The sequence below is a fragment of the Siniperca chuatsi genome, linkage group LG15 (genome assembly GCF_020085105.1).
Source record: "Siniperca chuatsi isolate FFG_IHB_CAS linkage group LG15, ASM2008510v1, whole genome shotgun sequence".
Taxonomy (NCBI): Eukaryota; Metazoa; Chordata; class Actinopteri; order Centrarchiformes; family Sinipercidae; genus Siniperca; species Siniperca chuatsi.
Window position 1 is genome coordinate 26,257,468 of NC_058056.1, and position 27,136 is coordinate 26,284,603.

The 27,136-nt window shown below is 40.8% G+C and overlaps 1 protein-coding gene across 2 annotated transcripts in view; it reads left to right on the forward strand.

Annotated features, from left to right (window-relative positions):
* Positions 1–27,136, forward strand: part of LOC122862003 (protein jagged-2-like) — a 61,353-nt gene that overhangs the window by 16,524 nt on the left and 17,693 nt on the right. Inside the window, exons 3-15 of one of the 2 annotated variants that reach the window (XM_044167148.1) lie at positions 2,433–2,490; positions 10,524–10,778; positions 11,749–11,809; positions 19,121–19,251; positions 20,130–20,249; positions 20,400–20,513; positions 21,165–21,278; positions 22,936–23,049; positions 24,400–24,446; positions 25,301–25,474; positions 25,591–25,741; positions 25,878–26,042; positions 26,637–26,750. In XM_044167148.1, the coding sequence (XP_044023083.1) occupies positions 2,433–2,490; positions 10,524–10,778; positions 11,749–11,809; positions 19,121–19,251; positions 20,130–20,249; positions 20,400–20,513; positions 21,165–21,278; positions 22,936–23,049; positions 24,400–24,446; positions 25,301–25,474; positions 25,591–25,741; positions 25,878–26,042; positions 26,637–26,750 (1,618 nt within the window). The remainder of the gene's footprint in view (positions 1–2,432; positions 2,491–10,523; positions 10,779–11,748; positions 11,810–19,120; positions 19,252–20,129; positions 20,250–20,399; positions 20,514–21,164; positions 21,279–22,935; positions 23,050–24,399; positions 24,447–25,300; positions 25,475–25,590; positions 25,742–25,877; positions 26,043–26,636; positions 26,751–27,136) is intronic. The other variant, XM_044167149.1, reaches the window with a different exon arrangement.

A 27,136-nucleotide genomic window follows, 5' to 3' on the forward strand; every position in this document is an offset into this window, starting at 1 on the left:
CTGCTGTGAATGCATCTGGCTCTCTCTGGAAGTTACATGACATTACGTAGACACCTCCAGGCTCACAAAACCTGTCTGAAAGATTTACTGGATACATTTTCCCACATTTGATTTTATTGTTAATTTTTGGAGTTTTGACACTATAATTCAGCCAAACATACAGCACAACTGCCAGCAGATCTTTTTCACTCTCAAATGAGATCTTAGATCATGTTTGCATGCTGCTTACTGTGGAAACTTTATGCCAGCAAACAGCAGTATGGCTGCAGTCACTGAAATGATGACCATGTTGTTAAATGTTACTGTAATTGGTCCAAATAACAGAAGGGAAATTTACTTTGGTGCATTTTTGCTTCTGGTTTGTTTATACACATTTATAAAAGCCCATAACAAGTGAACCACAGCTTCTGAACAAAAGTCACAACTCAACAGCTGAAAAAAATCAAAGAAACCGATAAAGAGCTGAAGCAACTTCTTATACTAATTTGTGCTAATCTGAATAATTAACTAGGTAATTGACTTGTTTGAACAACATTCCTTGGTTTAAGCTTTTCAAATGGGAGATTTTTAATTATTTTCTCTTTTATATCATTGTAAATTGATAAGATGTCACCGTGGACTCTGGGAAGTGATGGGCGTTCTTTGGTGTTTTCTTAGATTAAACAATTCATCGAAAATGAAAACTATCATTAGTTGCAGCCCTAATGTCTGTCTCTGCAGTGTTATTATGTTTTGAATGTCATTGTTCTCACCTGATCAAAGCCAAATATAAAGAAGTAAATGCTGCCTAATTTGAAGAAACAGCTCTAAACCTGCTTGTTGTGAACACACCCAATACTTGAAACAACATGGTCTCATATCTGACTCATGATTTTTTCTCTCCTGCATCTTTTCGGTCTCTCCAAACCGTGAACTACCCCCCCAAAATCTGAGTACCATAAAATTACCTTTAAAGTGCCGTAAAGCACTTTAGCCCTCTACCTTTTTGCTTCATGTTTCTGTCTTCTCTCTGTCTCTAATCACTCCCAGGACCACTTTGTAACCTCCCCTGTAATCTTCCCTGCAGCCCTCAGTCACTCTGAGTCAGACTTGGGTCATGGGAACTCACAGCTGCTCGTCCGGCCCCATGCAGTTGACAGACAGCAAGCTCCATTTCGGTTTGTTTGCTGATGCCCGTGAAAAAAAGGAAAAAAATAGCCCTGCACCTGAAACAATCCAGAGTTTGAGTTTGTTGCTGTGGTATGGAGTCTGTCCCCTCTGGAAAGTAGGGCATAGTGTGCAGGCATGCTGGGCTTTTACACACAAAATCAGAATACTCTATCATTGCACTAAATAGTGTATAGTGATTAATATGATGTTAGTTTATTTTACAAAATACTCTGCAATCTTCAATTTCGCTTTCAGAATTACCTGCACTAAACAAAATAAAATGACAGCAGCGTTTCCTCCAGGAAAGTCTTTCATCAGTGTGTTAACTTCTGTTACTGATGTCACTGAAACGAACCTAGTGACATTAAGACATCTGGTCAACTAATTGTCAAATGAAGCAAAAAGGGTTGAAACATGCTCATATTCCTTATACTCATTCAAATTCAAATGTAACTGTATTATCCAAAAGAGATAATTCCTATATTATAATAACATATAATATAATAATTAAAATAATAATACAAATTCTAATAATTTTCTCTGACATTAGCTGAGACAGAAATCCTGAACATACGCTGAAGTGTTTCCCCTGCCACTTGACTTAAAGGGCACACAGAGTCCTTACCAGATCCCTACGGAAAAGGCAGGACAAATACATTTCCCCATTGAAAATCTATACATTACTACATAAAGTGCCCTTGAGCAAGTCATCAAATCCTTACTAGTTCCAGGGGTGCTGACCTCGACCCAAGGCAAGGACAAATGTCCGTCCCCTAGGATCAATACAGGATCACAGTAAAGGTGATCGAGAGAATAAATCCCTGCCTGATCCAGAAATGACAAAAGAAAACTGGATTTAGTTTTTGGCTCTGAAACCAGATTATCATAATGAAGCAGACCTGTCTGGTGAAAGAGGGAAAAATGGCCTTTGTTGGTTACCAGGTGGATGTTTTGTTTTTCGACAGAACAGTGGCTGCACTTGTTAACTAGCCTCGAGCAGATGGAAGCTAATCAGTGACAGCAGCGTGGGAACTGGGCGTATTTTCCCATCGTTACTCACCTTTTCTGCAAAATATTTGCATGTGTGTGTTTGAAAGTACTCATGTGTGTCTGTTTATGAGTGACTGCAGCTCATATCTGAGTTTCTGTGTAAACGCCACATCATGTGCACGTCTACGTCTTGAAGTGGGCATATCTGAGTTTCTCTGTTTTTGTGTGCTGTTTCTGTATTAGCATGCACTACGATAACCTCTGCCCCCCCCCCTTCTTTCTCTCTGTTTCAGCGAGCATACACTGTGATTGTGGAGGTGTGGGACAGGGACAATGGCACACACAGCAATGGTAAGGATCACCCCTCTGTTTTAAACACAGTGTTATTAAAAATAAATGATCTTTTTTCTCCTCTCCATCCTGACTCACACTCTGTCCTCTCATCCTGCTTTAGATTGAGATAGAGTTTTTTTTACGTTTCATAGCACTATTGAATGTGATTCTGCTCTGGTCACAGTATGTGTTTCACATTTTGGCTTGCCTGGCACATTACTATGGCTTTGACTTGTGCACTGCATTAAGACCAGATAGGTAGCTGTACCATGAATGCTTTTAAGTAAAGATGCTGGTCCAAAAGTGTGCACCGCTACTCCCATTTTTACAATTCATCACATCTCGCACGTCTCTAGGCCGTTCACCCAGCTTTCAAGTGTGGCTATTTGGAATAACTGTAAACCTTTTTGCCCTCAGACGTTGTACAATGAAGTTTGTTTCAAGCACACTGACACCTTTACAGCCGCAGCAGATTTGGTGAGCAGGCATTAGCTTGAAGAACAATAAGAAACAACAATGGAAAGAAAGCCAAACAGCCTACCTGATCCTACTGACATTTTAGAAGATGAATAGCCATCCAAAAATCACCTATGAGCTGAGGCTTGGACTTTTCTGTACAGAGATCTGGCTTGTGATTGACAGGTAGCTTATTTGTGCTCCTCCACTACCATCTCCCCTTTTCTCACCCTCTTCAGGGTCACTCAGACTGTTTTCAGCTCTCCTCTATATTAAGCCTGTGAGAGCATTGCATCGTTAAGCCATTAATTACGGACTGCAGCTCTCTTTTTTTGTCCCCCCTTTTTCCTCTGATGTCTGTCTCCTAATTAGCATCCCGCCAGCTGTCTGGCTACTGCACGCCACTTCATTATCCTGAAACACTGCGACAGGCTGGCATCCAGACTGCCGTGCCGCGGCCTGGACGGCAGCTCTGGTGGTGGGACGCTTAAGACTTTGCTTGCTCGACCACCTGAAGATGTGACGGTGTGATGGCTAGGGGGATGCTTTATTAATCCTCATAGGGGCGAGGCTGGGCGGCAGTGACAGGCAGGCAGGCAGGAGGTGCTGACGTCTCGCCCGCCGTGTCCCCTCTTGTAGACTTGGCCTGAGTATATTCTCATTGCATGATCACAAGTTTGATTCTGGAATCTGTCAGTGAGTCTGTCAGCAGCCAAGTGTCCTGTCAAAGTCAAAACCTTACCTACTAGTTTCATTATATGTCATAGTGGATAAGCTATGTGTATGCTAAGTGTATGTACTTTCACTTACCTGTGTCTGCCTCAGATTGGGATTTCCTACATTTTCTGGAATTTCTTTCGACGAACGTCAGAGAGCAGGCATTAACCTGTTGTATCCAGCTGTGGGTGTTACATGCAGGTGGTGCGAGCATTAGCGATACTGTAGCATAATTAGAGAGAGAGTGAGAGTTGTCATCTGTTACAGGCCAGGTGTGCGCAGGAATAAGGTTTTGCCCGAGAGCGAATTTTGAGATTGTCTGCCAACACAAGTCCCCAGTAGACTGTCCTGTATTTTCATACGTAATACAGCTGCACAGTGCATATTTAACCTACAGTAAATGAAAGTTAGTAAAACCAAGTTTGACAGCTAAATACAGTAGCTCTGCATTCTGAAAATACAGCCAGTATCACGCATTCACATATCAGTCATTCTCTGGTTCAACCTTCTCAAATGTGAGGATTTGCTGCTTTTCTCAGTTCTAATTTTTGTTATTGATTAATCTGAAAAGTCAGAAAATAGTGAAAAATGCTCATCCCACTTTCCTAAAGCCCAAACTTACACATTCAAATGACTTGTTTTATCTGATAATTTGTTGAAAACCTGAGTGTAGTCAATTTACAATCATAGAAGACTAAGAAAAGCGGCAAATATTTACATTTAAGAAGCTGGAAACAGAAAATGTCATAAAAAATTGATCATGCTTTATTTACTGTATACTGATCCATTTGAAGATGCCTTGACGGACCCAGTACCTATCTGGCAGATTAGCTCGGGACATCCTAATGAGGAATATAGTCTGCCAAACAACTACATGATGGCGTTACAATAAAGATTATAATAATAATGGGATTACAGAAAGGTGGCTCTGGGTGGATTTTTTGAGAGGGCATGAAGTGAGTTTCCGGCCCTGTGTTACAGTCTGTGCTACTGGAGCCTTGTGTGAACAGGTCTGGGCAGCAGGTTGGAGGCCTCAGGAAAAAGAAGGCTTTGTGAAGGCTGTTTATGCCTCAGGAAGCCCCCGCCTGTTTAAAAACAAAACGGAAATAGCAGGAAAAAAGAGGACAGAGCTGTTGTTGACTCTGTGTGCTGGTGGATTGTTGGCTGGTGTGGAGCTTCACTGGAGTGTCGAGGTTTACCGATATTGGGTCCGATATTGTGCTGATAGCAGCGGAACATCTGTACTGGAGAATCCCTCCATTCGAAACCAGGGGTAAAAGTCTGGTGATATTCTATATTTTTTTCTTTGTCTGCAAATCGCATAAAAAACACATAAACCAACAGTGACTGTATCCTACTAACAAGTTATGTGTGTTCATCCAAAGCCTGATATCTTCTTCCTCTGCGCCACAGAGCTCCATTGTTGTCTAAAACTATTAAAAACGAATCAATAAAGCCACACTGGGTGACATGTTCCTTCACTACCATGAACACACACACGTAGTTTATTTTGACTCAATCCCACAAACACCGTCTTCATATACTTACTAGAGCACCAAATGTGGATTAATCCGCCACTGAAAATAGTCCCCAAGAAATGCACCATTACTCCTGTTTGAGTAACGTTTGCTAAAAACTACAGTAGCCAGCTGTTTTAAGAAATTATTTAGCCCCTTTTAAAAATCAAACAATATATTTGTGGGCTATTTTTTAAAGATTTAAGTCTTCAGTAGGAACCAGTGGGCTTGGGGATGAGAGCCACAGACAGGGTAGGGAAGTCAGAATGAGAGATGAACTAATAAAACATTTTTTGTTGACAATAACAAAAATATAAAACATTGCCAGCCTTATTCTTTAACACTATTGCACTGACAGTTCAGGTACCAGGTAAGGTATCAGAGAAAGTATTGTTTTGGTGTTGGTACCATACTTGCCAGCCCTCCCGAACGAAGAATTCCCATTTCTTATGGAAGGGGGCAGGGACAAAAAAAATGAATGAATGAAAACTGATGAATATTAGTTTATGCCAGAGATTCAGGCAAGTTCATGCCAGACGGGCGAATTATTCTGTATTCTGTCCTGAGAATTAAAAGTAATATTAGAAGTATTTAACATAAAAATGCTGTTGCAGTTAAGTGACCAGAATGCAGGAAACAAAGTCTCTTTTGGTTTTCGATATCCTCGCTATTTATGAGGTTTCAAGGTTGGCAAGTATGATTGGAGACTTTGGTATTGTATTGACAAAACAACAAAAACTGCCCAGCCCTATGTCAGATACTGATTTATGTTTTGTTACCACAAACTAACAACTTAAATCTGTACAGTATTGGAAAAGTAAAGTGGTAGCCTGCTCATATAATGATGAAGATTAACGTGAGCAATGAAAATAAGGTGATTTGCATCTTTACTGAAGTTGGTGTGTGTGCCAAGCTGTATGCAGAAATAAAAAGATTATAAAGTTTTGGCAATCACAGGACAGCATTTTAAAGTTGATTTAGTACTATTTCTTGAGCAACTTTCATTACGCTATCCGAAGCATCTTGATGCATTTAACTCCACCCGACTGGAGCGGCAGGCAGGTTAAAACAAATCCATTGAGAGAAGAGAGGATGCATTAGCTAACATTTTTGAAATGATGTTTATTACAGTTGAGAAGAAAAAAGTTTCTTAGGGCAGCGCTGATCCACCTGGAGGCAGAAGCTTTGCAAAACAAAAGAACTCCTTAACAACCAGGTTATCATCACTGAATCATTGTTGATGTGAGAGTGATGTTCTGGCACTGTTTCTCATTCCAGGTGTTCTTTTACAATTATTTTATCCATCCGTACATCTATCCATCCATTATCTATACCCAGGATAAGTCTGAGGCGTCACAAAATGATTCAATGGATAAGAAAGTAATAAAATTGATACTTTCCCCTCCTCAGGCCTCTAAAACTCCTTCAAGAAAACAACCTGAGAAGGAAAAATCACTTTTGGTTTAACCACTCATAGCTCGTGCCCACACTAAGGCCATAAACTTTAATGAGGGGTCACAAGTAGCTATTACCCGATTTCAAGGGATCGTAAGCAAAAAAGGTTGGGAACGACTGCTCTAGACAGGTTGCTGTGGTTTGCTGTGTTATGGCTGACACACATAGACAGACAACCATTTAATATTTTTGACTTTTTCAGATTTTTCTCTTTTATCTTTGAATCATTCTAAAATGAGTACTGTCCAGTTTTTTTTAGCTGCTTGCTTCAAGTTTTAGGACAACAGTTTTGACTCTGGGTTTGCGTGATGGACCTTTGTCATTATTTGTCCTTTCATAGATTAGAAGATTATTTGATTTGCTGAAAAAAATATGACTGGCAGATAGATTGATACGAAAAAGTTCCTTAGTTGCAGCTAGAGCTGGAAATTAATGCTCAATATTTTGTTGGTACAGACTAAAATGTGTCCGTAGCACTGAGTATTGAAAACTGGCAAGTACCAAAAGCTGCCATTGAATGTCTGATTATATTTGTAATCTTGTTTACTTCATATCAAATTATGCCAGTTTTGCTTGTGTTCAGAAACATTTTATAACTTTGGTTTCTTTTGTAAAATAAAAAAAGGGGCTTTGTAAGTAAATGTCTGTATTTCTTAAAGTAAGGCACGAGTACTGAAATGCGGACACATTTTAATTTGAGCATTTAAGTAAAGATTTGTAGTTTTTGTAGAGCACATCCATGTGGTCCAGAAGGAAACTAGAAAAAATGTGACTGTACATTTCTATGAAAACCATCAGATGTCAGGTGAAGGAAAACAAAATGAACTGATATATTTGAACTGGCGGTGTCAACACAGCCTTGACTTCAGCTCAAAGATCACCACTGTTACAAGCGACAAGCTGTAAGGGGGTCAAAAGTGCAACAGCCCCCCCAACAAAACACTCCAGTTACAAGCAGCTTGTTGCATGTAACTAAAAAACTGTTTTTGTAAAAATCAGTCACGCTGTGTTTATAAAATGAATCTTCTCTTCACACAGACAATCGTGTTGCTCTTGATGCGATCAGCTTCTCAGATCTGAAGCCCCTCGTTGTTTATATAAGCTGGTTTTATATGGCCCACTCTCTCTTGCTCTCCCTAGTAACAACGGCCTCTCTTAGCATGTCTCCTCCAGTACAGAGAGAGCTCATGATTGGTCTATATTTTTATATCTAATTGCTGGAGATGAACAGCAGTGAGTGAGTGCCTGGGTGTTTCAGGTGGTGGGTGTGGGACTGAAATCTGTGGCAGTGTGTTAGCTTGCAGAGACACTCAGTAAATCAGGACAGCGTGAAAATGGATTCTTAGTGGGTTTTCACTCTTTTTCTAAAGTGCCAAACTTCAGCAGTTATGATGATGATATTAAAATATGCAAAGGGGTGTGTGTTACATTTCACATAGTGAAAACCCTTGATACAAGGAAGACAACATTTTTAAAACACTTTAGATGTCAAACAAAAAAAAGTATCCTAACCTTTCACACCTGGAGGAAAACGTGGTCTTTCTCAGTTCAGTACACTCAGGGGTTTTGCTGCCACAGCCTGACTTGGTTCGCTATGGCCAGTAGCTTATGGTGGCTAATGTTACATGTAGCTAACGTTAGCTAACTTTTGATAGATATCACTGTGTGACATTACCATGTCAGTTCACTGACGTGCAATGACTCTTTTTTACTTTTACTTTAGGCTACTATTATAAAATTGTTACAAAATGTAAAAAAGTAAATTTAGCAAAAAAAAAATCAAGATAAATGGATTACATTTACCACAATTAATCTACCACATCCTCTGTCTGCCAAATTAATTTCACACATTGTCCCTGTCAAGTGTAGACCATGTATCTGTACCATGTATTGTTTGTGGGTTGAGAACATTCACCTACTTCTTAAGCTAAATAAACCATTAAAAAACCCATTGGATTACCTGAAAAACTGCATTGTCACAAAGCTAAAAACTGGGCCGTTTAGCTTAGCTCCCGACAAGCTGACATGCTTTCACAGGAGATAAATGATATGTGAGGTAAATATCGTCTTAGTTATGAAAGGAAATGTTAACAGTAGCATTTATAGTCAAACCTTGTTGTCGAAATGTAGCTTATGATGGCCACTGCAGTGGTCTCGTGTTATTCTCAGCGGATTTAAACTCTGGCTGCGTTGGTGCTTTGCTCAATTCACTCAAGACAACAACACTCTGAGCAGTGAGGATAAGTTCTTCCTTCCAGCTCTGTCTCGTCCAGGTCACACTCGGCTCTGCAAGCCACAGCAGCAAAGCCTGCTGGGTCACGGTTCTTCTGTTCCTTGAGAACAAGCTAAAGGGCCTTTCCTATGTCGCCCTTCCTTGTCTGTTCCCCGTCTCTTATTATTTCCGGCCGGGCTCCGATGGAGTCGGGGCTGGATATCCTGAGTGGGGGGTGCAAGGGAGGAGTGGGATTGGGGGACAGAAAAGCGTTTCACCAAGCAGGAAAACTGAAAAAGCATTTCGGTTATCAAGCCCTCGCAGACCTCGCTCCTACACCCTCTGTTTGTGCTTGCTTAATTTTCCTATTCTTTCCCCTTTTTCCTCTTCTTTTTTTTTCTTCTTCCACATTCTTGGTGGAACAGTCAGGTTTGACCGGAGGTTACACCTTCCCTCTGATGTGTATGAACAACAAGCATTCTTCGAAGCCTTATCTCACTAAACACCGGGTTGTTGGGTCAAATCCCTTAACCGGAATAAGTCCTGCTCCTTGGAATGTCATTCAGAATTTTTGTTGTTAAGACTTTCCTATCTAACTGACCCAAATACTTGACGTGATGAGTGTTGTTGTGTTTTTCTTTTTTTGTTTTTCTGTCGTGCTTAAAAAGTAGTCGATTAGTCGGTTGACTGTTCGCTAAGCCCATCTCCTGAATGGTGACTGTCCAATCATAGCTTAGCAACTGTTACTGTCACTGCACAACAGGTCTGTCAAGCTTTGGATTTCTCCACATGATGAAGTGGTGTGCATGGGGCTGTAGTAAGAGCGATACTGGGTATCTAAAGACTTTGGAGGTGGTGTCTTTTTTATAGCCTTTCCAGAACCAGAAGACAACAGCAGAAATGCAAGGAATGGATTAAACAGTGTGTTTGTCTGCTCTCATGTAAGCTGCCCCCGTTAGCAGCAAAATGACCAGAATGCATCTCCCTTTTTAACCTGCCGCCCCCCCCCTCCATCCCCTAGTAGCAGAGGAGTTGTTTAGTTTAATATGTTAGTCTAGTCTGCCTGACTCATTGATCCTTTATCTGACTGAGGGTTGTGCAAGTTAGAATCTATGGCCCCGACCGTGGCTCTGAAATATCAGTAGCCTAATTGTGCTGTGTATTAATAAATCCATGGCGCTGTCCGTAGTGCTGATGTAGGATGTAGGAGACGTATTTGTAATTGTGACTTTTTCTCTGAGTCCCGCTCTTCTGTCAGTTTCGTGTTGGATCTATAATATTCTCTAAACTAAATAGCTATGGGGGGTTAAACTAGCGTTATGTTTGCCAAACTCATCAGTTAGTATTTTAAAATGAGTCAGCTGGAGACAGCGTTTTCAACCAACTGATGGAGCTAATGTTAGCTTAATTAGCTAGCTAGCAACAGCTGATAAAATCTACCCATGACAAGCTGACCTTTCAGCAGGCAAAATTGATGATCATTGGTTAAAAATGAGATGCTGCTTTTGTCTACCTCTGTCTGAACTCAAGGATCCATTGTTTCAAAAATGACTAACATTCATGAGTGGTAAATCTGTCCTCCTTATCACTGTAAACTACATGTCTGCCATGCGGGAACAGAAATCAATCAGTAATGAATTCAACAGTGTCACTGCCTTAACATGTTTGTATTGATTTGTTTGTCTTTTGTCCAGATGATGAGCTGCTGATTGAGCGCAGCATCGACAAAGGGATGATCAACCCCGGAGAGGAGAAGCATACGGTGGAGTATAAAAGCCTGATCGCCAGCCTCGAGTACACCATCCGCGTACGCTGCGACGAAAACTACTATGGCAGCAAGTGCAACAAAGTTTGCCGTCCCCGCGATGACTACTTTGGCCATTATGTGTGTGACCAGTTTGGGAACATAGGCTGCATGGAGGGCTGGACGGGGCCGGACTGCAAAACAGGTACAGGGAAGACATCAGTCATACTGTAAACACATTGAAAAAAGAGAGAACTTCTTCATTTTCTTCCATTAAGTTGATCTAATAAATCAGAACTGTATTTATTTTACTCTTCTACTTATTGTTCAATAGCGCAATTTATTTTTCAGTTCCTTAGTTAACTACAGTAACAGTACTATCTATTAAGGTATTCAGTTATATTTTTGACTCATCTGATAACTTTACTGCATTTTTGTTTGTTTTGGGGCTCTGTACTTGTGACAGCTCAGAAAATGCCTCTAAAAACTAAAAACGAAGCAAAAAACGTGGAGAAAATGCAAATTTGCTGCTAATTATGCAAACGATTTTCTATAATTAAGTAGGCAAGCAATAAATTGTTTAATGGGAGTGTTTGTGCTGCAAGTAGTATTTTTAAAATCTGAATTTTAAAAATCAGATATTTGTAATTCTTATTTAATGTATCTCATCTTTACCATTATGTTGAGTTGAGTTAAAATAAAAATCCAAAAATACACAAGCTTTTTAAAAAATGAAAACCAAAACTAATCAGCCAAAAATAAACACACTTGTACTATCTGTGATCACTTGGACTTAGCTTTCTCAGTTTTTTCCTCCTTACTGCCCTTTTCGGAAAACATTTGGGAGTTCATTGAAGTTCATGTCAAGTGTCACTTTGCAAGAATTCAAAGAATGTTTGGAAACTCTCGTCACTGCTCGAGACACCTTCAATTTTCTGACAATGACTTTGCCATCCATTGTTACCACAGCAAAGTTTCTCTGCCTTTTCAAAAGCAAGAAAACACAGGAAATGAGATTTTAATGATTTGACCATCTGCAAAACAAGGTGCCGGACAGGAACTTAGAAATGATGCGATGTTATAGTTTAAAAAATGCTGTTGAAATGATGATTCTGTCACAGATTCTAGACAAAAAATAACTCAAACTTGTCACTTTCTCTTTCCTTTCCCAAAAGCCATCTGCAAACAAGGGTGCAGCCTCCAGCATGGGACATGCAGCGTTCCGGGGGAATGCAAGTGAGTCGCCTCCCCATTTTTGATTTTTTGTTTGTTTGTTCCACTTTGTTCACCTTACAGTGCGGCTGTCAAGCGATGTAAAATATGCTCTTGTTTGGATGGAAACCCCCCTCCGTAAGAGTTTAATGAGGATAACAATGGTGACACAAGAGAGTGATGAGGCGGTGAGGGAGGGGGGGTTGTTGATAACATACCAAGCAGCCTAACCCCCTACCTCCCCCCATTCTAGTTCTGTGAAGTGCCCCCCATCCCTCCACCTCTATCCCTCAGCTCCACTCTGATCCAGAAGCTATTGTTCTCCTTCCTGTTCTAAAGCTGGCCTGCTCCTGCCCGCACACACACACACACACACACACACACACACACACACACACACACACACACACAGATAGAGAGGCCTGTTTTTTCGCTATATGTTTCCTCCCTCGTCCTCCTCCAGCAGCAGAGAGGCACTGTGCCCCCCCCCCCAATGTCTGCAGCCCACATCACCTCTTCCTATCCTGGGCCTTGTTATGGCTGGCACTCGCCTGTTGGGAGGTATGGATTCCATCCAGTGAGCTGCAGACAACAGGCAGGCAGGGATACAAGAAGGGGGGTGGGGGGTTAAACCCAGCTAAAGAAAAACTCATGGTCCGAAAGTGAATGTGTAGTGACTGTAAATTAATAATATTAAACACAATAAGGTAAGCAAATTCATTTAGATAGTTAGTTAGTTTGATGCAAAGTGCTTTACATTATGACACCTGTAAAAAATGAATTATTGTTGCCTTTTAGTTATATGGACTGACAGGTAACTCATTTATTGGACAGTTTTGGTGACTGTCATCCTGCATCATCAGCTCTACATTGATCCACGTGGGGAAATCACAACCAAGTTTAGTCTGGTGACTGATGGCAAGTCATGTGGCACTTTACTGTGCCTTATGTGTTTATATCTTCTCTGGTGTCACAAAGAGCTCACGAGGAAATAACTGATTATGAGCATTATTAGTCGAGATTGCAACTGGACAAAATGTTGACGAGATGACATTAGAAGAGAACTGTTGGAGAGACCAACAGCTACAATGGCATATTAGCCGCAGTACCACAATAGCACAAATTCATGGAAGCTGTCATTTTTTGTATGCTAATAAGTTAATTGTTTAACTTTGTTAAAATTACAAAGGGTTTGAATTCTTATAGCAAGTGATATAGTAGGTAATCATTAATTAACTATTTCCTGACTCCTGTGTCTTTATGAATGGAGTTAGACTGACTTGTGTCCACCCTGAACACACAAGGAGGACAGTTACACACAGAACTGTAATATGGCAGTACAGTAGTATTTTAAAAAAGGCTGACCAGGCATTTGTTGTAGCAGTTATGTGAACAGGAGAGGAGGCAGCCGAGAGAAATTTAGATTTGGTTACATGTGGAACTGTACATTTAGACACAAGCCAAACTGCACGCGTATACACACACACACACAGTAGCAAGTATTTGGAAATGGCAGGAGAGGAGAGGAGAGGTGGCAGAGGGGACGAAGGTGAGGCAGGTTTGATTTAGTTAAGATCCCATTAAAAAAAAATGAAGCTGACATTTCTAATTGGAAATGGCCGGAGGATTGGAAGAGAGAGGAACACCCTGGAATGTGCCTCAACATGTGATTTGGAGCTTTATCGCAATCAAGGGCACGCACACACACATGTACACACACTGCTGAAAAAGAGGAAGACGATGGATAACATCCATCCAACAAGAGAGAATAAACGCTTTTAAAGGAGACAGTAATCAAAACTGACACAATAAAATAATCTCAAGATTTTCATTGAAAAAAATGTCTGTTAAGTCACTATCTATTGCCGAATGAGGTAAGACAATGGTAATCGAGCCTATGGCCCACTGATGAAAATATTGCAATATTTATTTATTTGCAGTATTCTGAACTGGGTGTCAGTGGTGACATTCCCGGGGAAAATGCCGTATTAAGTTACTGCCTGCTGCTGCAGCTTCACATTAAAAGCATTTAACTAGCGAAGAGCTGCAGGCGTCAGGCTGCACACCTCCAACTTCTCAGCGAGGTAACCAACTCCATTCACTGTGCCCTGCTGATCGCACACTCATGCTGTGTGCAGCATAAAATCAGATCACAGTTGCTCACAGAATGATGGAAAAGGCCAATTATTGCCTGACTTCTTTCTTAAAACGACAATAGTTTGTTTTGCTGCCCCCAGAATTCTGTGACCTGTAGTATTAAACCACATTAGCTGTCACCGCCAGTAACTACAGGTGTCGCCAAATAGGCTTGTTTCTATCCAAAATAAATATTAAAAAGTGCCAGAGCTGATGAAATGATGGCCAAAACTACAAAAATAAGACCTAACTTGTAATAACCCTGACTTATCCTTTAGGTAAGCAATACAATCAAACAGTTATAACATATACTAAACAGATTAGGGTGAATCTAACACCAGCAAAAGTGAAAAAGAGAAATAAACTGGGAAAAATTGAGAAAAAGAGACTGAAGGGTTAAAGACAGAGAAAGCACAGAGAAAAAGAAAGAGAGAGAAACAGGGAAAAAAGCATCCTGGCAGAGGAAAACTAAAAATGTGTGTTTGGTATCTTGTTTCTTACACAGCGCATTCACAACCTACGCTCCCTCATGTGACACTACTAAACATGTAGCTAGGCAACAGTGGGCTAAGTCCGTCCGCTGGATTTGGGCGCGAGGCTTGCCTGTAAATAATTCAGCGGTCCCACACACACATATACACGCACAAACACACACACACACACAAAAACACGCACAGCTACCTCTACCCCTGCCCACTGTCCCGTCCTCTGGGTGTGGTTTGTCTGAGGGGCAGCAGCGGGGCGGGGGTTGTGGGCAGGCGGGATATTTTTGGCTCCGGCTGGCCCCTGTGGCCCCTTCCATTGATGGGACGGCAGCAGCCCGGCGACGGGGCTTGTGGGTAATGCCACCCTTGGCCTGTGGCTGCTCGAAACCATTTCCCTGCTCTCCCACTCTGCAGCCAGACAGACTGGCCACGCTGCCACCGCTGCTGCACGGCTGACAGTGTGCAGGGCACCGCCGCCGACCGCAGTGCCGGACAACACCACATACTGTAGTAAACAATACACAGCACTGTCACACACATACATGCACATAACTGGGCTTCACTCACCGAGCGAGATCAGATTAAAGTTACTGCTTTGTGCCTGCAGTTAAAGGTGTTTCAGCTTACAAACTGTGCATGAAACAAAACTTGTGCATGTTTTAACATAACCACAACTTGGTCCTGGCTGCTTTTTTACTATGTGAATCTTTGATGATCAGTATCTGATAAATAAACTCCAGGACGCAGAAATCTCAGAGAACGACATATGACTAATAAAACCAAAACTATCTTCATGGATAGAAAACAGTAGAGCTCACTGAAGATATGTTTTTTGTAATCTGGATGAAGTGACCCTTTAAAAAGTTTTAAATCAAAATTGAAATTTTTTGTATCAGTTTCAGTTTTTGTATCATTTTGTATCAGTTCTGTTGGTACTGCAACCTCTTACACCTTTTGCATCAAAAATGTAAAAAACTATTTGATGGATTGTCGTGAAATTAGCTACAGATATTTAATGACCCTGGATGATACATTTTTAATGATTTTGGTGATGACATTACAGGTCAGAATTTCAATTTTCACAGTACTTTGGTTGCAGAACTAATGACATCCGGATCAGCCTTTGTCTTTATTGGAAATTAGCAAATGTTAGCATTCTAACAGGCTAAACTAAGATGGTGAACCTGGTAAGTATAAAATGCTAAACAAGAGCATGTTAGCACGCAGATGTTAGCATTTAGCTCAAAGCACAGCCTCACAGAGCCTCTAGCAGGGCTGTAGACTGAGGGGTGAATTCACAAAAGGATTGTGCTGCTTTTGCGGGCGCTAAAACTGCATAAATATGACAAAAAGAAACTGTGTAATTCTCAAAGCACCCGCAAAGGGTGAACTGCACCCGTAACTGCGCTGCCAAGCAAATAGCGTCTCGGTGCTCCGGTGCTATTTGCATGTATGTAAATTAGGTAATATGCATACATTTGGTGCAAAATTGGCCCCTTTCTATGCAAATTCACACCAACTCTAACAGCCACACACAGTTAGAGTGAAATTTTTAGCATCTTCAGAGAGTTGGTGGTAACTGAAGCTCATTTATAACGGGCATCACACCCAGACTTTCCAGTGATCATGGCAGCAGTGATTGCAGCCAGGTGAAGCAATAGCGCATCACAGATGGCACCGAGACAGTAAAATACCAATGTTCACCATGAGGGAATGAAACTGTAAAACAACATAAAATCGGCTGCTGTGAAAAGCGGAGACAGTGGTTACGCACTGTAACAGTCCAGCTCTCCACGCGCCCAGAGGCATGAGGGAGAGCGCACTGTTAAAGCCTCCAAATAACAATCACTGCATACAGAGTGAGTCATAGAAAAATGAGAGACGTCCCGCAGATAGAAATAAATGAAAGAGCAGGGAGTTAATAGATAATTAGAATAGTTAGAATTAGAATTAGAATAAGTTCTCTTTCAGATCAAACATCTCTTTCCACATGAGTGGAAAGTAGGCTATTGTTCTTGCAACTGCATTTGTAACATTTTTTGACTCAAACGTTGCTTAACCATGTCATGTGATCTGCTACTTCAGTAAACCTTAAGAACTAATATTACTGAGACCACTACAGAAAATCGCAGATGAACATTTAACAGATGCACAACAATGGCAAATTGCACTCAGCTGCAAAACTTTAAGGGCGTGTTTGCAATATCATTTGCGCAATATCTTTTGTGAATCAGACCGCAAGACGGGGCAGATAGCGGTTGCAAATGATGCACAATTTGTGCTATCAGCGGCCGCAATTCATTCTTTGTGAATTCGCCCCTGAGTCTTGTTTTTGATTTTGCAGATACAATACCTGAGTCTTGGTACCAATGCCAAAACAATATTTTTGGAAATGTGGTATGTTCCTTCCTGAAACATAAACATGTTTTTTTTTATAAATCCCCTTTTTTTTAATAACTGAAGAAGCCAATGTACTCAAACGTTAAATGTCTAAATTCAAGTACCCATAAAAGTCTGAATAAAATACAGTTTAAAACTGGTAAAATCAATCATTTGAATCAGGAACTGATTTAAGTTTACCGATTTAATAAATAAACAAGATTACAAATCTTATCAAACACTTAATGCCAACTCTTGATATCTGACAGTTATCAGTAGTCTGTGTCATAGACACATACTGTATTGACAGAGGTTCGATACTCAGCCCCACCAGTGTGGTGCCTCCAGTCTGTCACTGTCCTCTGCTACCCAGTGTACTATAGCACATTACAGCTCACTACACAGCAGTATATCACTGCTGGTAAGAGAAGTGTTTGGTCGGCATCCATTTTGAAGTGTTTGTGAGCCGCAGTGGAGGGAGGGGGGTGGATTGCTCCCTAAAATAGCCCCGACAGAGAAATGACAGGACAGGTGGGGCAAGGTTACCCCTGGCCTTGGAATAACAGAGTGCTGCCATAAACCAACAGATTAGCTAACCCTTCACTGGCCTCCCCTTCGAGAAGACTAACCCTCGTTCCACAAACCTGCCGCTCATTCCAAGTTTGACCTCGACCAAGCTCACGACACAGGAAGAGAAGACATGAAATGCAACTACAAAAAACACCTTCTTAGCAAGTCAGTTGTGTCTGTAATCGAGTGCTTAACATCTTATTTTCGGAACAGTGCTGAAACAAGTCATTTATTAAGCAAAAATGCCAAACTTGCTCTGGTTCCAGCTTGTTACAATTTATTTTTTTGCTTCTTATTATTGGACAAAACAAGCAATTTAAATATGTCGACCTGGGATCTTAGAACTTGCAAGGGACATATTTAACATACTTTTTGACATTTTTAGAAGAAAATATGAATGAAAATAATAGGGATTAATCAATAATGACAAAAAGAATTAACTGCAGCCCTATTTCATGTATAAAGTGAAAAAATATGCTACTGCAGCCTTTTCCATTGCAAATCAGCTCGCTTCAAGTATTTTCTAAAAGCTTAATTGATTCTAGTGCAGTGATATGCCCTATTCTTTGTTGTTTGACGATACAGACACTCATTCTCGATGCAAGTTGATTCCTACTGAAAACATGTTGAAATATTCTTAGTTGATGGATAGATTTGACACTTTTTACTGGAAACAAAACTTTTATTAGGACTCAATTAAGTGCAGAAATGACTTGATAAGAAAGTGATTTTTTGCAAAGTTACTCACACAGCATGATAGGACACATTCACACACACACACACACACACACACACAACACAAACACATACTCGCTGCTCAGGAATGTCCCCTGGCGCTGTGTGTCCTAAGATTAGGAGCTGCTGCAAACGTGTCATTCACCTTGATAAAGACGTTCTGTCCGGAAAATGACTGCTGTGACATTCAGCTGCAACTCAGTCAACGCTCTCCTGCGATTTCTGAACCTTTTTACTCAACATGTGTCCTGCATGAAGAATTCTTCCCTCTTTACATGAGTTGAAATAGTTAAAAGCATTTCCCTTTTCTTGGTACCTACAGCATTCTTCGTGTTTACCAGGGGACGTTTAACTGGCACGTTGCCTGACATCAAGCACTCCTCTGTGTTTTCACACATTGTAAAAGTATTAAATGATTTGTTTGTTATCACTATGTAACTATCACTGTTTTTCATGGCCAACTCCCCCTGCGTTATTAAGTGCATCTGTGTGCCTGATAGTCCCTCAGGCTGGAGCTGTAAATAAGAACACATTCTCAGTGTGCTTGTGAAATAAGAGGCACTTATTTTACCGAACAATCTACTCAGCCACTGTTGCACCCGCTGAACTCTGCTCTGTGTGCTGTTTTTTGATATCAGTGGTGGCACAAGCATTCAAGTATTTTACTGAAATAAAAGCAACAATAATTCAGTAGAAAATATTACACGTTTTAGTGAAATATATAAAGTTTAGTTTTGCTGTTAGGTGAAAATACTCCCTTCTATCTCTAGTTTGGGGTTTCAGATCACTTCAAGAATGAAAGAAGAAATTAAAGAGAAAATGGAGGACAGACGAAAGGAAGGAAGTGGAGAAGGGCAAAGGAAAAGAGGGAAAGAAGAAATGAAATAAGATAGGAAAGAAGGAATAAAGGAAGGTATGAAAAAGGGACAAAGCGTGGGAAGGAAGTAAAGAAACAAAGAAATACATGAAACTACCAGTATTCCTCCCAGGTGTACAGTCTGTATCACTGTTAAACCGCTGTGTGTTGCAGGTGTAACTACGGCTGGCAGGGTCCGCTCTGTGACGAGTGCTTGCCGTATCCCGGCTGTGTTCACGGTACCTGCCACGAGCCCTGGAAGTGCACCTGTGAGAAGAACTGGGGAGGTCTGCTCTGTGACAAAGGTCAGATGCCCCAAACAATGTTTTAATCTATTTTTCTTCTGCACAATATTTACTTACTTACACAAAGCTTAACAACATCTAAGATATCCATCTTTTGGATACCTTGAAGTCAAAGGCAAATGGACTTGCTTTACATTCTTGATGGCATTTCACCTGTCATCTAAAGGCTGCTTCAGGTTATTTAGACAATTATAGAAGTCAATTTCAGTTTAAAGATGATTCCTTTTGATTTCCGATTCTTTAATGTGCTTTTTGTACTTTTCAGACAGCCATTGGTTTCAGTTCTTTTCCATGCAGTCTTAAAATGAAATGAATAGAAACCAATGGTTGCCTAAAAGGAAAGTACTTTAAAAAATCTCAAACACTAGAGTATGATTTGCTAAACAGTCAAAAGTTATTTCGAAGTATTTTTGATTTCCAGTACATGGGCTAAAACATGCAGAATCACTGGTATGGTCCTTTAAAGCTTGACTGCCTTGCGCCACATGAGTCGCATGAGGACACAGTGTGATTGGTCAAGATGCAGGGAACTAAAGTGGAAATTACATTTTCTGTAAATATGTTCTTACATTGTGGTCCTTGAAACCCATAATCAAATGCTTTTGAAAGAGAAAGAAATAATGAAATGGAGCCTGTAACAACAAGTTATTGTGTATGGCTGTTGTATTTTAGAAGTCAAACAGCACAGAGCTGCAGAACGATGAGAAGTAAAAGCATTTAACTGATATTTTGATAGATTTTTTGTCAGTTAAGTTTTTGTACACAACAATTAGGTATCTTCTCTCCTAAATGTCACTGTGGCAAGTTGTGTATTATTTGTTGAGTGTTTTACATGGACACACACAGAGTAGGTCACATCAGTGTTCTTTGTTGTGCAGATCTGAATTACTGTGGGACCAACCGGCCCTGTAAGAACGGAGGGACGTGTATGAACACAGAGCCTGACGAGTATAACTGCGCCTGTCCAGACGGCTACTCTGGCAAGAACTGCGAGATCGGTGAGTCTCTAAATCAAGTGCACCATAAACCAGGTTCAAAATCCAGGTTTCTGCGCCACGTCACGTTCAGGGCAAAGTTCTGAGGAACTGAATAAATCTGATAGAAGATTTATGATTATTCCTACTTTTCTCTTATTTTTTTCCCTCTAGCGGAGCACGCCTGTGTGTCCAACCCCTGTGCCAACGGAGGGACGTGCCATGAAGTCCCATCAGGCTTTGAGTGTCACTGTCCAGCAGGCTGGTCCGGGCCAACCTGTGCTAAAGGTGACAATTAACTCTTCCACAGATGAGATGAGGGAATGAGATCTACCATGTGGTCTGTTTGGTAACATTCAACTGAAAATGTCTATGTTTCTTCTTTCCAATCACTGGGTGATCAAGTTTTATGTTTTCTTTTCCAAACAGCCGTTAATGTTATGTGTCCAGTCTTGGTATTCTATGTCTAGGTTTGTGCTTGTGTTAGGGAGTTAAACTAAGTGTAGTTTAGGGCAATGTGACTACATACTGTGAGACGATTGAAATTCATCAACCATCCGAGATTTTGCTCTACTGTTTCTACCCAGGTATTTTCTCCCTTTAATATCTCAGGGTTGTAGCTACCATTGAGGACACCAATGCTGTGCCCTTAGAAGTTTTCTTTCTGGGAATTTGGGGATTTTACCCACCGTTACTTTTACGTCTAGATTTTAGTATTATAGGTCCCGTTAAGTTGGCAACAGAAACAAACAGGCTAATTTAGCAGCCACTTTCAGTGTTTTACCAGATTAACATTCAGACTTAAAGAGGACCAGCTGGCTTCCTTTCAAAGTAGCTGACTGAGTAGACAAAGCTAACTCAGTGTCACCAGAGAGAGAGAGAGAGAGTGATTCAGTTTTTTCAAGTGATAATAGCTTCAATATCTCGTTTATATTTCAGACACAGATGAATGTGCCTCCAGCCCCTGTGCTCAGGGTGGAACCTGCATCGACATGGAGAACAGCTTCGAGTGCCTCTGCCCTCCACAGTGGACGGGCAAGACCTGCCAGATAGGTACGTCTCACTGAATAATTGATCAATATGTTGTCAACAAAGACAGCTAAGATCCTTTTTAGATTTCAAAAAGATTCATTTGAGTATATCTGATTGTTGCTAAATATCACATAGCTTTGTTTTTCAATGAATTTGATTTGCAGCATTTTGGAGGGAAACTTGTAAATGTATAGCTGAAGTTTAAATTCATATATTTTTTGAAAATCCTGATTAAAAATATTTTTGCATGTTGGATGATATTTTGCTGTGAAGAAGTTGGTGTGTTTCTGCGTGTGTTGCACCTAGAGTGAATGCCTTGCGTCCTAATTCATTCCAAGAATCCCATTTGCTTGCAGAGTTACAGCATATCTGGCTGTTTGTTTATCTTGCCGTGTTGTTTAACCAGTAGTATTACTGCAGGAGGGCCACTAATTTCAACTGAGTGTTTGTGTTCGTGTATACGCACGCCCAACCGAGACACTCGCTGGGTATCATCTGCAACTCGAGCCAGGTTACTTGAGTAAAGCTAAAAATAACCTCCCGCCTGGCAACTGCTAGCCTTGGGACCAAATATACTCCGCCGGGGGGTTATCTTTGGCTCCAGACTGGGCGTAACAGGGGAGTATGTACACTACGGTGAGGCGGCGCCCCGGCATATTGGAGCCCTCACCCCCTTCGCCTTCAGCCAGGAAACACTTTATAACCTGTAAGCATGCACGGGGAGCAACCGAAACGCTTCGGTTTGTGTTACGGATTCTGTTATTCTCAGAGCGCTTCCCCTTTCAGGGAGCGGGGTGGTACCTGGGAGAGAGTGGGATGAAGAGGAGGGGTAGTGAGGGAGGTTGGGTTTTTGGGAAGGAGTTGGGGGTGTTTAGTTTCAGCAGACCAACAGGTGCCACTTACCTCCTGGGAGTAGTATTAATGCACTGTGTCGGTTTATAGTGAGCGAGGCGGCACGGCGGGGGCGGCGATAGCCGCCTCTGAAACTGACCACTTGGAATGCCGCAGGTTGGCCTTCAGGGAATGCCATAGAGAGACATTAACCCTGAGGGAGGGGGGTGAGGATAAAGCAGTGGGGTGATGGAAAGCTGTGGAAGAAATGAAACCCTGTCAGACATGAACTTCACCCTGTAAATGTTCTGGAAATTTTACATGTTTGAAAAAGACCCCAGGTCGTTTACCCATAAAAGTCATCAAAGCAGTCTGACTACATAGTACCTAGTAACGTAATTGAATCCACTCACAACAGAAAGGCTTTACCACACACAGGGTTAATTGTGCACATTAGCCAATTTAAATTTGTAGAGATGTACTACAAGAAAATATTGGAGCAAATATAGCATTTAAATGAAAGCCAGAAACTAACATCTTGTCAGTTTTAACTGTGCTTAGGCGCTGTTGACCTGTGTAAAATATACAGCTGAAATCTACTTCTCATTTCTACTTCTGAAACTGAATTTGGGGATCTACTAGTGAGAAACAGCAGCGAGAACATTACAGATTCAATGTCTGAAAGGGGCTTTAGTCATCAACAGTTGGAAGTCAGAGAAGACCTACAATCTTTGGCTGTAATTTTAGTGTGTTGTACAACACGAAGCTACGCTTGGTGACGGGGCTTCTAAGCAGATTCTTAGCTCTCTCATTCATTCTCTCTGTGTCTCTCGTCTTCATTTTACAGACGTTAATGAGTGTACGGGGAAGCCTTGCCTCAATGCTTACTCTTGCAAAAACTTGATTGGTGGATATCACTGTGCCTGCTTTCGTGGATGGGTTGGCCAGAACTGTGAAATCAGTTAGTATCAATCCAGCAAATCATTAGTCTTCATCCTCTTTCCACCTACCTGTAACACTTTTAGAGCCGAAGTCCTCTTTGCTGGCTAGCTTCTGTAACCCTCACTTCGTATTCCTTTATCAGTCTTTCTGAAAGACTAAAAGAACTGATAAATTAGTATATACTATTATACTGGACAGTAAAATGTTAAAACTTTATCAATTTAACCAAGAAAAACTATTGTTATTTTCTTAGCATTGAACAGCTACAGCTTCCATTAGGCTTTGATAGTACGCTAATGGCCAGTTGTTGCTGGCAATGCTGGGAAAATAATACTATCTAGTACAGTAGTAAATACTAAATTATCTTTGAATATGGACAGAAAACATATTTCACTACCGATCCCATGAGGCTTTGACAGTGTGCTAACGGCTATTCCATATGTTGTAATTGAATGCTAGCAAAATAATACGTGCTTTTTCTTTCTTAAAATGGCAAGTTGTTTAAATTTTACTGTCTAGTATAGCAAAATCTTAGAAGGAGGACTAAACACCAGAGACATGTTACAGCTCCCTTGGTGCTTTGATAGCATGCTAATGGATAAGACCCATGGGATGCTGAATGCTTGCAAAATAGTCTTAGATTTTTGTCAAGTTGTTCAAATTTACTATCTAGTACAGAAGTAAATACTAATTTATCTTACAGCTCCCATGGGGTGTTGATAGCATTCTAATGGCTAGAACCCATGGGATGTGTTGTTGTTGAATGCCTGCAAAATAATCAATATAGCAATATGGACAGAAAACCACAGCAACGTGTTTTACTACAGCCCCATGAGGCTTCAGCAGCATGCTAATGGTTGAGACTTGTGGAATTTGTATTGTTGAATGTTAGCAACAAAAATCGGTTAAAATGACAAATTGTTCAAATTATACTGTCCATTACAGTAGTGGATACTCATATATCTTAGCAGAAAACAACAACATAATTTTTTGGCTTTTCAGAAAGAACTATGAAAAAACCCTTGGAACAGAGGCTAACTAGGGACTTCAGCTCTCCATTCATTCTTCTTTCTCTTGCCTCACAGATGGCTGTTTATACCTGCCATACCCTGGCCTCACTCATCTAACCTATAAGACTAAAACTGACTTTTTCCCAACTGAGTAAACCTTTTAGAGAACGTCTAGTTTTGACTTCTGCAGTTTGGTTTCATTGCATGTTCTTACTGCACCTCTAAATCTGCATCTCACATTTCATCGAGGCATGGATCACTTCGATTTGGTTGTATCGACCACTTTTCTGTAGCAGCTGCATGTTCCAGATTTGTCAAACTCAAACTTGATGTTTTCTTTGTTTTTGTTTTCTTCCCAGACGTGAACAGCTGCCATGGTCAGTGTCAGAACGGAGGGACCTGCAAGGTGAGATTCAGAAATGTCAAATGTGAAGACAATTTTTATAGCTTTCAAAAACACGGAGGTCTGTGTTAAATTCATGCATTTTTTCAATGTAACATGACACGGTAATGGAGTTGGAACAAGATTATTGGTTATCATCAAAGTACCTGTCAGAACATAAAAGAATATGCTCAAGGGTATTATGGTTTTGAAACATTTGTTACCAACTTGTACAGCCTGAAAGTTTTTTTTCCTTTTCTAATAGTGAATACGTACAAAATAAAACACAGGATAAGTCCCAACTCCACAGAATTACCCTGTTACACAGAGATAAAAAAGCACTGTAAGGTACTGTCAGCAAGATTTTCACAAAGTGCAAGTAAATGTTTTGACACAAATATTGACACAACTACCTGGATCAGTGTTAAAAACCATCATAAATACCAAGCCAGATTAAAACGACATCCATAGTCGTCAGTTGCTTTTTGACCAATATATCTCAAATATTAAAACAATTTTAAGTTTTGTTTTAAAATTAATTTTTAACTGAGCCGTAATATCATGATGGGAACATTGTTACATGTTGGGCTTGATATTGAATCATCTAGGCCTATGCGTTGAACTTCAACTACTAGAACTACTACATGTTGCCATTTATCAAATTCTTGTGGGAGTGCGCGGCTGAAATGTATTTATTGAATTCATAGAATTTCATTTTGTTAAATATACTATCCTTGATAGTATATTTAAGGAGTTTTTCTTTAATGATAAAGGACACTTCTAATTTTGTCAGTAAAATAAATGGTAAGCTCTAACACTTTGATCATCTGCATCTAAGTGAAATGTCAGTTTTTGATAACTTCTTGTTTTTGTTCCAGGAGGTGGCCAGAGGCTACCAGTGTGTTTGCCAGGCAGGATTCGTGGGTCGGCACTGTGAGGTTCAGAGAAACCGCTGTGCCAGCAGTCCATGTAGGAACGGTGGCCGCTGCCACGCCCTGCTGGACGGGTTCATGTGTGAATGCCCGCAAGGCTTCGCTGGTACAACCTGTGAGGTGAGGACTAGATCCAGCTAGTAAAATACTCTGTAAAAACAGTTTGGTGCTTACACTTCAGCTATATTGCATTGTTGATGAGAACACACGTCTACCTCCCTGTTTTCCATCTGTAGGTGCAGAATGACCCATGCAGCCCGAACCCATGTCACAATAAGGCCCAGTGCCACAACCTGATAGGAGATTTCTACTGCAGCTGCCCAGACGATTACGAGGGCAAAACCTGTTCAGAGCTCAAGGACCACTGCAAGACCAACCAGTGTCAAGGTAACGCAGCACCTGGAGAATCCTTGTATCTATGATTTCAAGATATACTTTAATTAACCAGCTGGAAGTAAGAGGCATATACTTTCCGTTTAAACTTTCTGCTGATCTTCTCTTTTTTTCACTTCTTCACTTTAAGTGATTGACAGTTGCACTGTTGCCGTGGCAACCAATGACACCCAAAAGCGGGTGTGGCACATCTCATCCAATGTGTGCGGTCCCCACGGCCGCTGCATCAGCCTGCCTGCCGGGAACTTCAGTTGCTCCTGTGAGCCGGGATTCACTGGCACCTACTGCCACGAGAGTGAGTCATTATTAGCTCAACACACAACACACAACACACAACACACAGACTATATTTATCATCAGTTACCGTCACTGGGAACCACATGATTCTTACGGTAATTCAGTCTCCAGTTTCACTAATCATCACTCTCTTAGTTTAGTTTACTGCAGGAGGAAAAACAACACAAAAAGGAAATCCGGAGGAAAATATGAGCAGGAAAATACACCCAATTCTCAAAAGCTGATAGGAACAGGAAAAAATTGTGACAGATGTGTACCTCTGAAATGTCAAAAAGACCAAAACATAGTGGTTGTAATTTGATATATTCACTTTTTAGACATAAAGCCAATGCTCCTACAGCAGAGCAGGTGAGAGGAGTTTATCAGACAGTATAACCATAACGAAAAACATAACACTTGTCAAGAGGATGTAGTAACATAACAACGTATGTATCCAAGAACAAAACATAACAAAAAAGGCCGCATGTGAGGATTTTTTTGTTTGGTAAATATTTGGAATGCTTGGTATTTTATGCTTTTTGAAAATGTAATAACTAAGCCCAAAAAATGAAATTAATAACTCTGTAAATATCTCTCCTCTCTCTGCCTGCAGACATTAATGACTGCGCGTCATCCCCTTGTAAGAACGGAGGCACATGCATCGATGGGATCAACTCCTTCCAGTGTTTCTGCCCAGACGGCTGGGAGGGCAGTTTATGTGATGTTGGTGAGTATGTCTGCCTGAGAGAAATGGGTCTTTGGGGTTTTGGGGAAGAGCATTAAGTCAAGCTAAGTCATGCTGTCTGTGAGTCACATATCCTGGGAGAATCCATCACTGGCCTACAGCAGCAGAGGAATGATCAGCAGTCTGAGAATCTTATGGAGGACAAGACAATGGAGGATTTGTTTTGGAGATAAAAGCAAGCGGAAAAATGTGGTAACCTAACCAGCTGACTGATTCTAAATCTGTTTAATAACTAGCATACAGTTACTTACATTGGTCAGTGTGCGCATTTGCAGATGACACTATTACTTATATTAATATTTAGAGAGAACTGATCCAAAAGCAGAAATTATTTAATTGAAAAGTGACTATACATAAATGGTGATCTA